This window comes from Rhinatrema bivittatum, chromosome 3 (genome assembly GCF_901001135.1).
Source record: "Rhinatrema bivittatum chromosome 3, aRhiBiv1.1, whole genome shotgun sequence".
NCBI classification, from domain to species: Eukaryota; Metazoa; Chordata; class Amphibia; order Gymnophiona; family Rhinatrematidae; genus Rhinatrema; species Rhinatrema bivittatum.
In genome coordinates this window covers 537506581-537523763 of record NC_042617.1, presented here as the reverse complement: position 1 = coordinate 537523763, position 17183 = coordinate 537506581, and the positions used below count along the sequence as shown (strand labels likewise).

Sequence of the window (17183 nt, the reverse complement as noted above, 5' to 3'; positions counted from 1 at the left end):
GGGACTCTGAATGCTAATTCTATTGTGTGCTCATAACTCTCAGTCTCTTTCCACTACAGCACTGCTTACAGAGGATCCACTGATCCAGCGTTCTGTGAGAAACGTGCCCAGCCCGGCTCTACAACCACTACTCACTACTGCCACCTCTGGTGGGTCCATATACTGTTTAATAAAATATTCAAATCTGTGTTTGTCTGTCTGGAGTTTAGCCTGACACTGTGGTCCCTCACGGGACTGCCCCCCCCCCCCCCCCGTGGGCGTGGTCAGCTGCCACAGTGTTCAAGGATCCACCCAAACACCAAATAACCATAACATTAGTAGACTTTTTTTCTTAATCTTTAGTTTCTACTATTACAGTATATTCTTCTAGAAATTCCAACTGAATATGATGTAAGGCAACTTAGGCCTTATTATAAGACTTAATAGTACATTGTTTAACATGAAGTTTCCAGTGGTTGGGAGGTTCTGGCAGGTAAAAAGGGAGTCCTTTCCCCAAAGAAGATGGGGCTGGGGGAAGTTGGAGCACTAGGAGGGAGTTGTTGTGAAGTCTTAAAAGAGTAGATGTGAATCGGTTATTTACATTTTCGAATAATAGAAGGACCAGGGGGCATTCCATGAAGTTAGCAAGTAGCACATTTAAGACTAATCGGAGAAAATTCTTTTAAACTCAACGCACAATAAAGCTCTGGAATTTGTTGCCAGAGGATGTGGTCAGTGCAAATAGTGTAGCTGGGTTCAAAAAACGTTTGGATAAGTTCTTGGAGGAGAAGTCCATTAATGGTTATTAATCAAGTTTACTTAGGGAATAGCCACTGCTATTAATTGCATCAGTAGCATGGGATCTTCTTAGTTTTTGGGTACTTGCCAGGTTCTTGTGGCCTGGTTTGGCCTCTGCTGGAAACAGGATGCTGGGCTTGATGGACCCTTGGTCTGACCCAGCATGGCAATTTCTTATGTTCTGATGTTCTTATGAGGAGTTGTTTGACTGAGTAGTTGGTGGAGATATAGGCTGAGACTCTCATAAGTCAAGAGGCCTGGAGCGAGAAAGGCTGAGGCTTGCAGCCCAGTGAAGCCTCAAGTGGTTCTGTGATTTCAAGTGCATCTGAAGTCTAAGTACATTGAGGAAGCCGAGGAAGGGATCCTGGGAAGAAGAGCATTCCTCTGAAGTTGGGACCTTCTCTGTGTACTTTGGAAAGTCCATAGCTTGGGTTAAAGACTTGTCAGGGGAAGAGGGATTTCCAGCACTGTTTCCTAGGTTCTGAAAAGTAACTGACTTTTGTGTGCGGAACTGGATCAAAGCCCTGAAAAGTGGTAAAAGATGAGATGGACAGAACACTGAGTACAACAGCAAAAGCTGATGGTGTCTGAGAGTGGAAGAAGCTGTAACAATTGGCTTTTTTTGTGCATTTGGATTGCATGCTGATTTTCTTCTACCTTTTTCCTGGACTGTGATTGCTTTTGGGGCTTTTAATAAATTCTCTGTCTGTTTTGGAACAACATTTTTGGTGTAGACCTCTCTTTTCTTTCCCCTTGGCTGAGTGCAAGCCTCCTCTTAGGCCTCCCAGCTTCGCTGGCGCCCATTAGATTTGAACTCTAGTTTTAGTGTTCTAGGGCTGCAGTAAGGCATTTTCCCACCGCAGTAACTGCCAAAGGGGACCCCTGAAAATAAGCATCTACTGCTCCACATCACCACAGATTTGCTGCAGTTGTTTATGAATACAATACGCAGATGTTTCCATAATGCACTTATATTTATTCTCTTATACACTGGAACAGCTGGTGGTTATTATTTAACTAACTCCTGGACTAATTAATTGAATTGCTCAAGTCTTTCTTTGGGAGCTTATGCAGATCTGTAAGGTGTGCACTCTGAATGTGGGGGCCTTGCTCATGCCCATTCTCCATTCACCACTGCATACCTGTATATAGAGACATTTTCGATCAGCTCGTTGGTGTCAGAGTCCTGTAGCAAAATGCCCCTTGGGGAGACTGTCAGTGTAACCTTCTGGAATTTCTTGGTGCTAACTCGGGCCTGAAGAAAGAGAAGTTGTGTTAGAGATAGCAAAAATCTTTGCTGCAAAGTGAAATAAAGCATTTATTCCCCACTGGATAACTGTTATCCAGTGGCAAGCAAATGCTTTATTTCACTTTGCACTTTCCCTATTCAATTTTATCTTTTCTTTTACTAATATATTACAGGTGAATTGCTTTTTGTTCTTGTCTTGGAGGAAGATTTATCTTCTGTGCCACCTACGAGCTCTTTCCAAATGTTCCATAAGAGAGTCTCACAGATACCTCCAAGAGGAGACTGATTAAAACTGAAATAAACAATTAGCTTCACAAAAAATGAACTTGATTATAGATGGACAGTCTGAAAGGCCACATGTTTTGAAGCACACTGGTCTGTTTAACTGACGTGAACACATGTAACAAATGCAGTCTATCTACAACCATTCTTAATGTGATAGGTCCCTAATTTAGGCCTTATGCCACTAGTGTCCACGGAGAATTTATGGGTGGAGGTCTCTTGATATCTACTTGGTCTCTTGATATCTACTTGGGGGGGGGGGGAGGGTTAGGGGGTGAAGCATTGATAATGGTTAATGGTGACATATTTTACTGGTACTGTAAAGATGCATCATTATGGCTATTAATTTAGTGAAAAGAATGTGGGGTGACACTTCACCTCTAGATGTAGGCTAACTAATGGGAAGATAGTGTATGAGGTGTATTTTGTGTGCTTTATGATGCTTCTCCTTTAAGTTTTAATGAGGAGAAGCTCCACTTGAGAGAGTGTGTTGAAAACCATATAAACCTGTATTCAAGGGTTTGGTAGGAGTGGAGATTTAGGGTAGCCAACCGAAGGCTGGTGTGCCCAGAGTGCCTCTCCTCAAGGGGAAAGGCCCAAGGTTGGAGGAGTATTTCTCCTCAAGGAGGAACAACTAGGGGAGCCAGATTTGGTCCCAAAGAAAGAAGTTAGGGCTCCATAGACCATGGAAGGTCCCAAAGGGTTGTTATCCATAGGAGCTAAAACTTGGGAACCCAGTGATCCTTTGCTGCTGCCTACAAGGAAGGTTCCTGTGACATACCAGGAGGATACCCAGTGGCCCTAAGGTCGTAAAAAGAGTTTGGATGTACCTAAGAGATAAGTAATGCGGTTACTATGCTGGAGGAGACCCTTGAGAGGAATATGATGCAACATATCTTATTGAAGAGGGAAAGTAATTTTGATATTTTCCCTAGTTCAGAATTTCCTAACCTTGTCCTGGGGACTTTACAATCAGTCAGGTTTTTAGGATATCCACAGTGAATATGCATGAGATAAATTTGTGTATCATGAAGACTCAGTTTTATGTAAATTTATCTCATGCATATTTATTGTGGATATCCAAAAATCCAAATGGCTGTGGGGCCCCAGGACAGGTTTGGGAAGCCTGCTCTAGTTATCTCATGAAGTATAGATTTGGTGAGAAAGTATTGTTATTGATTTTGCTATTGGTGATGCTGTTCCAAACATGCTGTAAGAACCTATGAACTCTGATCAAGCCAATACCTTTTTATATACTCTGATTGCTGCAAACCACAGAAAGTTTGTTAAAGATACCTTTTGATGTGAGATCCTTCTTGATCTCAAGGTGCAGAGTTTGGTATCAGTGTTGAAGGAAGGAAGGGAACAGTTAAAAAGGCTCACAGAGGGAAAATAAATATGAATGCACATTCCTACCTAATTAATGCAAAAAATACAACAGATGAGGCAATTTTCAATTTGTTCTGAATGGAACAAACCGAAAATATCCTCTGGTGAAAACACCTGAAAAATTTTGGGTATTTTTATATTCAATGCATTTTTTTTAAGAAATGGGCTTTTGGTGGCCTGGCACTAAAATCTAGGCCCTTGAGACCTGGTCCTGGACTGAAGCCTAGGTCCGAGACAGGCTGAGCAAGGGCCTCCAGGGTTCCTGCCTTTGTCCTGGCGCTTGAAAAATGACACTCATTACTTGGAGAACCTAGGCCTCAGTGCTGGGACCAAACCCTGGAACAGGACCTAGCCTTCAGAACCAGTAACAGGCCTCAGGGCTCGATCATGGTGCTGGCCTAGGCCTCAGCCCCAGAAACAGGTCTGAGCACTGGGTACTGGCACTGGGCATAGGCCAAGGTGCCAGGACCTCATGGCTGCGTTCCAGCACTGGGCCTGGCCTAGGTCTAGGACTCCACACCAGGCCCAGGCCTCAGGGCCAATCCCTGGTACCGGGTCTAGGCCTTGGAGCCAGGCCCAGACCAGTGCGAGGTCTCAGCACCAGACCTGGACCAGGCCTAGGCTTTTACACCGAGACCAGGCCTAAACGTCAGTGCTGGACCCAGTCTGCTTCTCACTGAGGCCTAGGGTCCAGCCTTTTTTTCTTTTTTCATTGAAGTTGATAGGGAAAGCAATCTCTAGACTAGGCCTAGGGATTGCTTCCTCTTTTGATGTCAATTGAAAATGAAAAACGAATGGAATGAATAAACAAAAACCTTTTTTTTTGTTTTAAATGAACCAAACAAATAGAGGTGACCTATCCAATGAGCATATGAACCAAAACAAAAAGTTTGCCTCTACACATCCCTTGAAAGAGATGTTTTCAGAACTTTCCCTATCCAACTTGAAAAAATACAATCTTTGCCTCTGAACCAGGTCTACTACACCAGTTTTTATACTTTTTCAAGCCCAAGGCACACCTCCACAGAGCAGGCAGTACAAACATGGAGAGAGCTCATATGGCAAAAGAAAATCTAGGAAAGCACTGAAAGTCTCACCAATCTCTTCCAAATTTTAAAACAAAGGAGAGAACCCATCACAATAGACCAGCTCCCTTTATATACAAGTATAGGAGAAGGAAAAAGCTGGCACGGTGTGAGCAGCCAGATCGATTAGATACCTTGGCTGTTGGCATGTGGTTGCCAGTGGCAGACTACTACACAGAATGGTGAGAAGAGTGAGAGGTCCAGGACAGTGAGTGTGGCCCTGAGACTGTGTGACCCCTGTATTAAGGACCTCAAACCAAGAACTTTGTCCTGACCCTATGGGTCCCCAAAGCTATTGCTTCTCTCCACTAGCAGATACCCTGCAGCACCCAAATGTGCCCCTATATTGTAGAAGAGGAGAACAAGGGGGTTACACCATGAAGGACCTAATTTTTGATTTCCTGCAGCCCACACTAGGAACTCTTCCATGCTCCACTGAATGTGTACTGAGAAAGTATCCCTACTTCAAGGAGACCATGATTTAGCAAACCTTCCACTAAAGCTGATGGATTTTAGCTTTATTTGCATACATTCAAACACTCTTAAGGCCATACTCAACACAGCTATGGGTTAAGGAGTTGAAAGGCAAAACAGAGAAAGGTAATCAGGCAACTCTGGGATGGATTCAGGGGCACAGAAGAGTTAAGGATGCTACAGAAAAATTGAAGACAATCTGAAAATCAAGATGACCTAACCCTACAGAATCACTAACCCTCTTTCCCAGTGACATGTCAGGTATGAAAGGCACCCCAAAACACTAGGAAAAATGCTCAAATTTCAGATTTGTCTTCCAGTGAGGCTTGTTCATATAGGGCAAAGGCTGAGTGACATCACTATGGAGAACAGCATTGATTATCATGGGGGGGGGGCACTCCAAGCTACCATTGGCCCATCAGGGACTCTTCTGTTAAGTCTGGGGGCAGGTGGAGGGTCTGGGGCCCCCCTAGACCTCCAGGGTCTTTCGTCCATGTAAGGGTGGGTGACCAAGATTATGGTGTATGTAAGGGACTGGGTAGGGGGCCTGCTACTGGGGGTGACTGGTTTTGATAAGAAGAGGTTTTAGCTTGGGATGGGGTAATATTTGATCAAAGGGGAGGGGTTTGGAAAAGGATGGTGGGCCATCGCAGCATGACTAATTTTAGATTTTTAAAACTTTTTTTAGGTTGAACCATATCTAGAGGAAGCAGAAAGAGGATGGGCATGAGTCTCGCAAGATCCCGGGGGGGAGGGTGGGGGGACTTGGCTCACTGTGGGGGAAGAGGGGTTGTGGCCCTTTAAGAAGCATCCTGGGCACATTGGGATATGCGTAAGCATCGCAATGTCCCCAGGATCGGATAACTACAACTCTGAAATGCGTTACAATAATACAGCTGGCTATGTTATCGTATTTGCATTAGATTGCCTATTTATTAGCTGCTTTACATACAAGTTATGCATGCAAAGCAGCCAATTTCAATAGGAGGTGTATTTTTTGGGGAAAAAAGTTTAATATCACTGTGATATGGGTATATTGTGTTGTGAGTGAGCTGTTTAGTGGACCCTTGGGCCGACCTGTGAGAGACTGGGGAGAGGTGTACTATAGTCTCTAGTGAGTGACAGGTCGGGAGGCGGGTACCAGGCAGGAGCTGGACGAGAGCTTCACCCTGGAAGCCGGAACTCCCCCGGGAGGAGCCCAGCCGCTGGGACTTAGGTAATTCACCCTGAAAGCCGGTACTCCCCCAGGAGGAGCCCGTAGGAGCCCGGCCGCTGGGACTTAGGAGATCACGGCAGCTGGAACTGGAGCGGACAGACAGGGACTGAAGCAGGTTGGAACCGAAGCAAGCAGGAGCTGAAGCAGAACTGGCTACTGGAGCCAGACAGGAGCTGAAGCAGGACTGGCCACATGAACCAGACAGGAGCTGAAGCAGGACTCGCTACTGGAACCAGACAGGAGCTGAAGCAGGACTGGCCACAAGAACCAGACAGGAGCTGAAGCAGGACTGGCTACTGGAGCCAGGCAGGAGCTGAAGCAGGACTGGTCACAAGAACCAGACAGGAGCTGAAGCAGGACTGGCTACTGGAGCCAGGCAGGAGCTGAAGCAGGACTGGTCACAAGAACCAGACAGGAGCTGAAGCAGGACTGGCTACTGGAGCCAGGCAGGAGCTGAAGCAGGACTGGCCACTGGAACCAAGCTGGAACTGAAGCAAGATAGGTTACTGCAAGCTAGCCAGACAGAAGCAAGACTTGGGCACGGAGTGAAACAAGTCTCAGGCAGGAACAGAGTTGCTAACGCAATAGCACATTCCGGGGCACGGCGCAACAGAGAACCGCAAGGAACCCCGTTGCAAGGCAAAGTCCTGGGTTCCGCGGCGGCCTTACATAGGCCACGGCATCTAACATCACGGATAGGGCGGAGCCTTCAGTGGCGGGAAACGGCCTTCATAAGCGCGGCTTGCGCGCGCACGCCTAGGGAGAAGGCGTCCAGGCAGGGCTTCTCGGCGGCGTCCCCCCCGCGGAGATTCCGCGAAACAGGGCGCAGACCCTCGGAGACAGGCCGGGACCAAAGAGATAAGGGCCTAGTTGCGGCTGCCGCGACTGGGACCGCAACATATTGCATGATAAAATACACCTTTATTGTTGCTTAGTAAATCTACTTATAAATTTGTACCTGAAGCATTGAGGATGAAGTGGCTTGCCCAAGGTCAAAAGGAGTGGCAGTAGGATTTGAACCCTTGTTTTCCAGTTCCACAGCCCACTGCTCTAACCACTAGGAAACTCCATTTTTGCAAGTCTCTTTTGCTAGTCTCAAAAAAGATTTTTTTTATACTTTAGATTTCTCCATGATTGAGTCCAACTTGGACTCAATTCTCTTCATAATGGGGGAGGGCAAACTGAGCTTCAAAATATGTCCCCGTTGTTTCTACAACCTTGGTGTTTGCTGCTCTGGCTGTCCCATGATGTTTCCAATTGTGCTGCCTGTGCATGAATGTCTCCAGGGCTAGAAGATGTAAAAGTTACACACTTAAATAATTTTTTACTTCTTCTCAATCCTCCAGGACAGCGAATAGAAACCATTACCAGCTGAGGGACCAACACCTAAATCAAAAAAAGGCAGAGTCTTCTCGTGCTACATGCTATGACTCAGAGAAGTCTCAGGTGCCATTTTCTCTTTTCTAAAGAAGGAGAGAAAATGCATTCTTTGGTGCCAAAGCATTCAGGTCCTGATGGTGCGGAGAACACTTTGATTCATATTAAAATGCCTTCAGTGCCATCACTCTTCAGTATAGAATTTTCACTGGCACTATTGTCAAGCAAAGGTATCTATCTTTGTCGACGCCATTAGCATCTCAATGTCAAGATACAAATTTAAGCACTGATCATGCAAAAAAGTCAGTTTACTCCGAATCCAGTTCTATTAAACAATCCATGCCCATTCTAATTCCAAAATCAGATAGTTCATCTATTGAGATTCCTCCTTCCAAACAGGACATTCATTCCTTTGTCAGGAAAATATGGCTTGACTTTGTCAAAAGCTATTTTACCAATATATCAGATTCTCCACATCCTCCATTACAATTAGAATTAATGCCCCTCGTTTTTTGATCCATGGCCTCAAAAATTAATGGCAGTTACAGTTCAAATAATATTACGAGAACTCCAAAAAACGTAGAAATATCTTTGTCTTCATTATTAAGAAAGGAAGTTGATCTCAGATACAATATTCATTCTTCTCCTGGTCATCAAAAAATGCAATTTCCCCATGAATAGAATCAGCCTTGAGAAGAGCAAAGAGGTACAAAATGCATTCTAGTACCCTCTGGAGAAAGATGGAAAGTTACTGGCCATCACATCAAAAAAGATGTTCCAATCAAAATCCTTGCTCATCAACTATAAATGGTATGTAATCCCTGTGATAGATGAACCTAGATAGTAGTTCCAGAGACCGTATCTCAAATTTAAGGTTTTAAACAGTTCCTTTGCATTGCAACTCTTAATTCCCAGTTTATATTTCCTGTACACAGCACTGATGATCACAACATAAATAAGCATTAAAGACATTAACCAAGGAAACACTCTGGAGGCTTTAATAGTTTCCAGTAATACTTTTACTGATATGTTGTAAGATGATGAAATACACTTCTTTACAGCTGATTGATTCATGTTTAGATGGTACAAGTGCTTTTACATAAATGTGTGACTTCCTTGAAGCCTTGTTTAAGGTTTAATATAATATGTTAAAGCCAACTGATTTAGTCTTTAGCTTGATGACAAGTGAATTGCTTCCCTCCCAATGTAGGTGAAACGAAGACGAAAGCCATTTTTAGATGTTTTTTCAAATACTCAGTCATTTATCTCCTACCTCCTCCACACTGTCTCCTCACACTCCTTAGTATCCTCACAGTACCTAAAAGGCACAAGTCCTTCTCCTCCTCTCCTTTTCAGTATCAAAGTTATACCTGTTCTTCCTCTTCCCCAAATCTCCCGTAGATGTTCCTCGGCCTTTCCGTGGGTCCATGCAACTCCTTTTCTCCCCTCTCTCCTTCTTCTCACCTGAATAGCTATAAGTAATCCTTCTCCTTGGATTTTGATGATCTCAGATTGCTTTTACATGAAGGGAACCTCTCCTATTTGATGTTACAGCAATAAAAAACTTAAATTAGTCAGTCCCTATTTAATGGATACTCAACTTAAATGTTGCGATTCGGCTCGTGGCTAGTGCCATGAACCACCTCTTACCTTCGCGGCCCAGAGGCCGCCCTGAAGACCGGACCTTCCAGAGTGGCAGGAGCCACTGTGAGCCGCAGCCTACCTTCTTCTGTCGCAGCAGGGAGCCGTGACACTGCTCCTTCCTTTGCGGCTGGGGCCGCTGACATCATCCGCTTCTTTGTGGCCAGGAGGCCGCGTCCCTGGTGTCCTCTTCATGGCTGGAGCCACCCTCTGTCCTCCATGCATGGCCCGGAGGCCGCCTCCCACGTTGGAGCCTGCCCTGAGGCCCAGCTTCCTCCTACTTCAGCGTTTCAACATCGCAGCGGCAAGGATGCCGCTGACCATGGTGCTTCCTGCTTCTTCCTCTAGGTGTGGGGCCGCGCCTCTCTGCCCTTCTTAAAGGGCCAGTGAGGGAGTGGTCCTGCTGACTCCTCCTTGGGCGTCTCCTTCCTTCAGCCCTACAAAAGGGCTCTTCAGCCAGTCCTTCCTTGCCTTCACAAGGAGCAAGTCCTCCTTAGGACTTCAAGTCTTCCAGCTACTCCTAGGCACTATGTTCCATGTGGGATCCCTCGTCTACGTCTTTCCGTGGTGTCTCGTCAATCCTCTGTGTTCCAGATGCTCCTGCTGTTCCAACCTTCTGATGTCTTCTCGTTCAGTTGTCTTCACATCCTGATCTTGGGCATCCAAAACTCCTGGTGATGCTCTTGGAGATGATGGTCGATTCAGCCTGTCAAGTCTTCCTCGAGAGAGGAAGAGAGCTCCCTTCCAGCTAGCTCATTCTTCAGCTGTGAGGAAAGTCCATCCAGGTAAATAGCTCGTAGGCAGTCTTCCTGCCAGGCGAGCTCAGAAGCCAAAGTCCAGAACAATGGTATAGTCGAAGATACTTCTTTGACCTTGACGAAGATGTAACAAGCTGGTGCTTGCCATGGCATGCCACCCAGGATAATCAAAGGTCCGTTGAAACACAGCCACAAACTGAGATAACTCCCTTAGGAGGGAGACCGACCATTCCCATAGGGGGGGAAGCCCAAGCCAGCACCTTCCCTTCAAGACGAGTTAGGATGAAGGTGACTTTGGTCATTTCGTCCTGGAAAACGGAGGACTGAAGAGCGAATTGCATATAGCATTGGTTGATAACCCTCTGCAGAGTCTGGAGTCGCCACTGAAGCGTGGGGGCACTGGTAAGGCCAGCAGGGCTCGAGGCATCAATGGTGATGGCTGTGGATGAGGAGGAGCCGGCATAGGAACCGGATCGCTGGTGCGGTCATTAAGCCGGGTGTGGAGACATCCAGTGGAGGAAGCCAGTAACTCAAGAAATTGTTGCTGTTCTTGTACCTTAGATGCCAGGTTAGATATGGCCTGGAAGGCATGCGGCTCCGCCGAGTCCATGGCCTTTGCAACCTGTTGCGTCGGAGGTGGTCCCTTGGGCCGAGATGGGGTTGATGCAACCCATAGGTAAGGACCTATGGGTCTCCACCATTGGCAGGCAGAGTGGGCTGATAGACAGAGGCCGCTGGAGTTTCACCTATACCAGCTCTCGTTCCCCGCAGGTTGAGCCTTTGGGTGCCGGGGCCAGCAGGACTTAGGAAGGCCTCTGTGTGTAGTCGAAGTAAGAGTTGGTTCAGTCCAGAGACAGCAGGTGAGAGATGGTACAGTCTTACTTTGGACGCCAATGGAACAGAGGCAGAGAGAGGGCGCTCGAGCAGAAGTAGGCCAAAGCCTGAAGAAACCAGCTGGAGAAGTGTCCAAGGGCAAGCTTGAGTCAGGGCTGGCAGCAATCCGAAGGCAGTGGCAAGCAAGGCTGAGATCTGATCACAGAGATGGTTAAATCATAGTCAGGCAAAGCAGAGGTCTGGGTCTGGAGATAGGCAATAGCATAATCAGACGAAGAAGAGGTCTGGGTCTGGAGATAGGCAGTAGTAGTCAGGCAAAGCAGAGATCTGGGTCTGGAGATAGGCAGTAGCGGTCAGGCGAAGCAGGGCGTCTGGGTCTGCAGATAGGCAATAGCGTAGTTGGACGAAGCAGAGGTCTGGGTCTGGAGATAGGCAGTAGAATAGTCAGGCGAAGAGGAGGTCCGGGCTTGGAGAGAATCAATGGCAAAGTCAGGCAAAGCAAAGTCAAGTTCATGTAGTCAATCCGAGTATGAAGCAAGGTAGGAACGAGGGGACAGGAACTAGGAACAACGAGAAACAGGAACGCAGGGATGAGACGAATCTCTAGGAGGCAACGAGTACTCGACCAGCGAGGAGACCTGCTGCAAAGGCAATGCTAGGGAGCGGAGCCAGAGCTTAAATATTGTAGTTAAGTTGACGTCATCATCCAGGGCCGCAGCTAGGTTCCCGCCGTGGACCCTACTTAAGGATCAATGTTGCGCACACGCGCGTCTAGGGAGGGGCGCGACGCGAGTAGCAGCATCTCTGCGTGGGCCACGCGGAGAGGCCCAATGAGAAGTGGTAGCAGGATCAGGATCGCCAGGGACTGTGGAAGAGCCGGAGGCACCGGGGGAAGCCTGATGACGGAGCTGACGACCCACCGCCGCCAGCGAGGAGGAACCAGAAGCTGGAGTCACTGTAGAAAGGTGAGGGGGCCGTGCCACGGGTCTGCTGCGGATAGCACGCATAACAACCACAGGCTAGGATAGTTGTTAACAGATATTCTTCTACCAGGTTTTCAGTTCTTCAGTGTTCTCATTAAGGGTGTCCATTGTCTCCTCTTTATTTCAACTTAGCGATTGAACCAATGGCCCAAATGATTAGGCAGTCATCCTCAGTCACTGGCTTTAAGATAGGGGACTCACAGCTTAAGGATTTCACTTTACACAGATGATGTGCTATATTATATGTTACCAACCTCGGTAATTCAGTCCCTACTGTTTTCTCTGTTTTATAGGCATTTGGGGCAGTGTCCAGATATAAATTAAACCATGGCATATCAGAGGTTTTCCCAGTGAGACCTAAATTGGTGATTCCACAGTGCCTGGCAGGGTTCAAACTAAAACCACTAGCTTGAAATATTTGGGGATAACAATCATCAGAGATTTAAAAGGTCCTATATAATGCAAATTTTGGGTCAGTCATTAACAAAATTAGGACTGACTTAAAATCCTGGTGTGATCTCTTAGCGGCTTGGTCTGGTCAGATAAACATACTCAAAGAGATAGATTTTAAAAGTGCTGCTTGCACAAAAATGGCCACATACGTGGGTATGTGAGCCATGTGCAAGCAACGCAAATTTAAGAAGCCACAAAGTACATGGATACATACCTGTGTGCACATCAAGAATAAGAGGTGGGGCATGGGTGTTCCAGGGTGGGGCCAAGACTTACATGTGTAACTCCAAATTTTAAAAAAGTTGATCATGATGCAAGACAGCATGTTATCCGCGTAGCTTTACTACTGGTCTGATGAAGAGCAAGTGTGGAGATCTCAAGTTTTAGGGCTTTCAGCACAGCACGAGGGTTTGGGGTCAAGTGGGGGTCTTACAGGATGAAGATCCAGAGTGGTCTTTAAGAGTTCTATATTAACTGGACAAACTGGTGGACTAATTGGTAAAACTGATTTTTCCCTCGTGCGAGCAGGTTCTAAAATTCACCTGCACACGTGAGTAAAAGCTGCTAAAGCCCTAGTGGAAATATGTGCAGAACATTTACTTGAGCCACCTCTCAGAAGGATATTCATTTTCTGGCAGTCTTAGCTCATAGTCTCTCAATTTGGTGGCAGTTTTGAAAAAGGCTAGAAATCAGAGAGGAAAGAGTTACCCCTTTATCACTTATTCAACACAATCCTACTATATCCTTCCGTACTCTGTTTGATAATATGGGCTCTTGGAACACTAGAGGATTAATATTTATTGGACAGATGTGGGCCTCGGACCAGATGGTACCTTTTGACCTCCTAGTATAGCAATGTCAGATTTCTGGTAATACTTTACCCACATACGAGTGGTTAAAACAGTCCCTGATGAAACTGAAAGAAGGTGGTTGGTTCTCCAGGTCTTTGAATTTGGTGGAATATATCCTCAGTAGACCTATAGGGAGGGCTAAACTAATATCAGGCCTATATCTTGGCCTGGTGGAAACACTAATAAAGGATTCTAAGATGAGATCCCTGATACATGGAACAATTAATTACTTTTACAGTTAGATGAGATGGATTGGGAAGATCTATGGGAGAAGGCTCACCACAGTTCTACTTGTAGACACAGAGCAGATCTTATGTTTTGATTGCTGCATAAAAGATATCACAGTCCTGTGTTATTTCATAGACTCAATCCACATGTGGTGGACGGCTCTTAAGTACAGGAGTTCTGGGTTGGGGTGTGAGTTGATTTTGAAAATCTCTGGGCCAGAGATTTCAGCTTCTCCTGAATTGGCACTGAATTGGCAATTCACGGAAACTAATAATCTTGATAAATCAATTATTATTGGCCACTCGATTCACCACTGCTCGGGTTTGGAAGAGTATGCCTGAGCTGGCCAGTTGGAAATCTCTGTTTGAGATAGTTTGAATCAAGAAGCTACCATAGTTTCTGAAAGGCTCCTTTCAGATATACAATTCTATTTGGGAGTGATTTGGGGCATACCGGGCAACTCCTTTGTAGTCTGCTAACCTGTGCCCTCAAATCTTGATATCAGAGGCACGTTGGCTCTTTTCTTTTATTTTGTCACATGGGTGGATATCACACTTGTTCAATGGCTATCAATGGAGTGGAGGAGTAGTCTAGTGGTTAGAGCAACAGGCTATGAGCCCGGGAAACCAGCATTCATATCCCACTGTCATGCCTTGTGATCTTGCCCTTCAGGTATAAAGTTAGATCGTAAGCTCTGTGGGGATAGGGAAATACCTCCAGTACCAGAATGTAATCTGCTTTGATGTACACTTTGAAGTGCCAAAAAGTGAATATAAAATCTAAATAAATATCATTTTGAATGTGTAATGTTATTCATTGCTACTGACATTTGTATTCTTATTGTTACTTTCAAGGTTAAGCCTCTTGTTTGGTTATACTTGATTGGACGCAATTGCTTGCTCTCTTCTTTGCATCTGTCCATGTATTTTACAAAATAAAAGTTATTTAAATACATTGACCTGTTCTATATAAAACAGGAAACTTGGCCACCCTAATTTGCACATCACTAATTCCCAATGTAAGACCTAAAATAATTCACTTGAAATGAGGTTAAAAGGTTGAATTATTTATTGTACTGCTTCTTCCAACACAAGCAGAATTTGAATGGCTTTTTCTTGCAGAATGTAATGTAATTGTAGCTGGGATGGAGGAAGGAGCAGCAAACAGGGAGTGGGTGGAACTGCTATGAGGGATTCCATTGACAGCCTTACACTGTACAGACCACACAGTGCCTGACAGCTTCTATTTATAGTGCAGAGGACTCTTGTACACACAGATAAGCCACAAATGAGGCAAAAACCCTGAGCACCATTTAGGGGAGCGATACATTAAAAAAATGGAGATTGTTTTAAAACAGAGATCCACAAGCATTTATCAGTGTATGAAATCTACATACACTTGGGGGGGGGGAGGGGGGCGGCGCAAATGTGAGAACACTGAATAACAGCAAAGTACTTTGGTACTCGTATACCTTTATCCAGGTTTCAAAAGAAAAACTACACGGGCACCTGCACATTATGTGCCTGCTATTAGTATGGCTGGGGTTCTAGGTGAGAAATGATATGGGTAGAATTGAAAATTCTGTTCTACACACACACTCTGCTCCCCAATCCAAACGCGCTCCTGAGTACACCTACTTGCAGTGTTGTGAAAGTACACAGCTACATTTAGCTGCACTGCCACAGCAATTTTCACACCTATAGATCTAAGAGCATAACTCCATTTTTAGGTGATAGATGTCATAAGAGGCACATCTGATAGAATGTGGAATAACCTCAGATAGGTTTGGGGTAGAAAGAGATACTGTACCTATTCTGCTCTAACAGGAACACAAAGAAAGTATCACGTCAGCCTGCCAAAAATCAACACTGGAACAAAATGTAATGAACACTACAGATTCTTTACCAGTAAGCCCTGGGAAAGTCCCTGTTCTCTCTGTGGACCCTTGGACCAAGGCAGGATTGGCTCTACCTGCAGGGCTCCTCCCTGCAGGTTTCCACCATCGGCAGGTGGATCCAGATGATGCAGAGACCCATCGGGACCATCACCTATACCAGCTCTCGTTCCCCTTGGATTGAGCCTTTGGGTGCCGGGGCCATTAGGACTTAGGTGAGGTCTCTGCTGGTGACTGAGGCAGAGGTCTGTGGCTAGCTAGGGTTGTGGGCAGGTGCAAGGTCCAGGCAGGTGGTGGTCAGATGTGTCCAAGGTCCAGGCAGTGGTCAAAGGTAGGCAGCAGTCAGAGGTATCCAAGGTCCAGGCAGTGATCAATTCAGGCAGTGGTCAGAGGTATCCAAGGTCCAGACAGAGGTCAGAGATAGGCAGCGGTCAGTCATATTCAATATCTGAGCTGTGGTCAATACCAGGTGTCTGTCGGAGGAAGGAGACAAGGGATGGATAAACAAGCAGGAAGGCAAGGATAAGAACAGCAGGAACAAGGCTGGAGACAAACTACAAAGACAAGCTGGACAACGAACTGAAAACATGAGTAGTTGGGGAACTGAAGAGAAGGCTGGTCAGGGAACTGAAGATAAGGCAAGAATGAAGAAAAGACACTGGGAAGCAACATGCACTACTAGGCAAATTTTGGACCTGTTGCTGAGGCAAGTTGTGTCTGGATCATTGCCCTTTCATAGGGCTGAGGTGCTAATGTCCAGTAGGGGTCTCGGGGACTTTCCCACCATGGTCCCTTTAAATGTGAAGCAGTTATGCATGCATGCACCTAAGGAGAGGCATGGCACATGTTTGCTGGCGGCATCCTGCCACCTGGGTTTGGAAGCTGCACTTGTGGTGTCCCACCGCCATCGAGGAGCAGTGTGACCAGCTCGGCATCCTGCTGCGTCGTGGGGCCCAGCCAGAAGGGTGAGTGCGGAGGTTCGCGGGAGCAGCCCACAGATCACCAATCGTAACACTCCTAGTGCAGTTAATGAGGGATAATTAGGGAAGGATCCAATCAATGCAGCCCCTCCCCTTTGAGGATGTTGGAGTGTCTGTCCCCTTCTTTGAGGTTTATAAGCAGCTTTCTTCAGAGAACTCATGGGGGCAGTATAGTTTGCTGGTTTGGAGGAAGGTTGGAGATTTTTTCATGAGTTGGATTTTTGGCCAGCCTGGAGCCCTGGGCTCTATCCTGTTTGGGATCCTATTGGTTTGGTCGGGGACTCAACCTCTGTAACCCACTCCATAGGTGCAGAGTGGTTGTCCTGGGTTAAGTTTTGCGACTTTGAAAGTTTTTGTGATAGCAGCCTTGTGAGACACCTGGGCCTCTTCTGGATGCAGGTCATGCAGAACCCTGTGTTTGAGGTGCCCAGGGATAGGGAAGACCTGCCTGTTAGAGGTGGTGACCCCCTGCAAAGAAAAACTCCAATGTTAATATTTTTGGGGGAAGAAGATTTTTGATTAAAAGATCTGGGAGACAGTTTTTCTGCCCCTCTTCCTTCCCATTAGAGGAACCGCTGGAGCTGTTGTTTCCAGGAAGAGTTCACCTATCTGAGATCCACAAGGGACAAAGATTAAGAGATTAAGGAAAAGATCAAGGAAGAGAAAGAGACCTGCTAACTGTGAGTAAGAACAAGTTAAAATCATTGAGAAC

At 46.1% G+C, this 17183-nt stretch overlaps 1 protein-coding gene across 3 annotated transcripts in view; it reads right to left on the bottom strand.

Annotated features, from left to right (window-relative positions):
• Positions 1-17183, bottom strand: part of LOC115088259 (low density lipoprotein receptor adapter protein 1-B-like) — a 127403-nt gene that overhangs the window by 63412 nt on the left and 46808 nt on the right. For all 3 annotated transcript variants that reach the window (XM_029596362.1, XM_029596361.1, XM_029596363.1), the window contains exon 3: positions 1920-2032. In XM_029596362.1, the coding sequence (XP_029452222.1) occupies positions 1920-2032 (113 nt within the window). The remainder of the gene's footprint in view (positions 1-1919; positions 2033-17183) is intronic.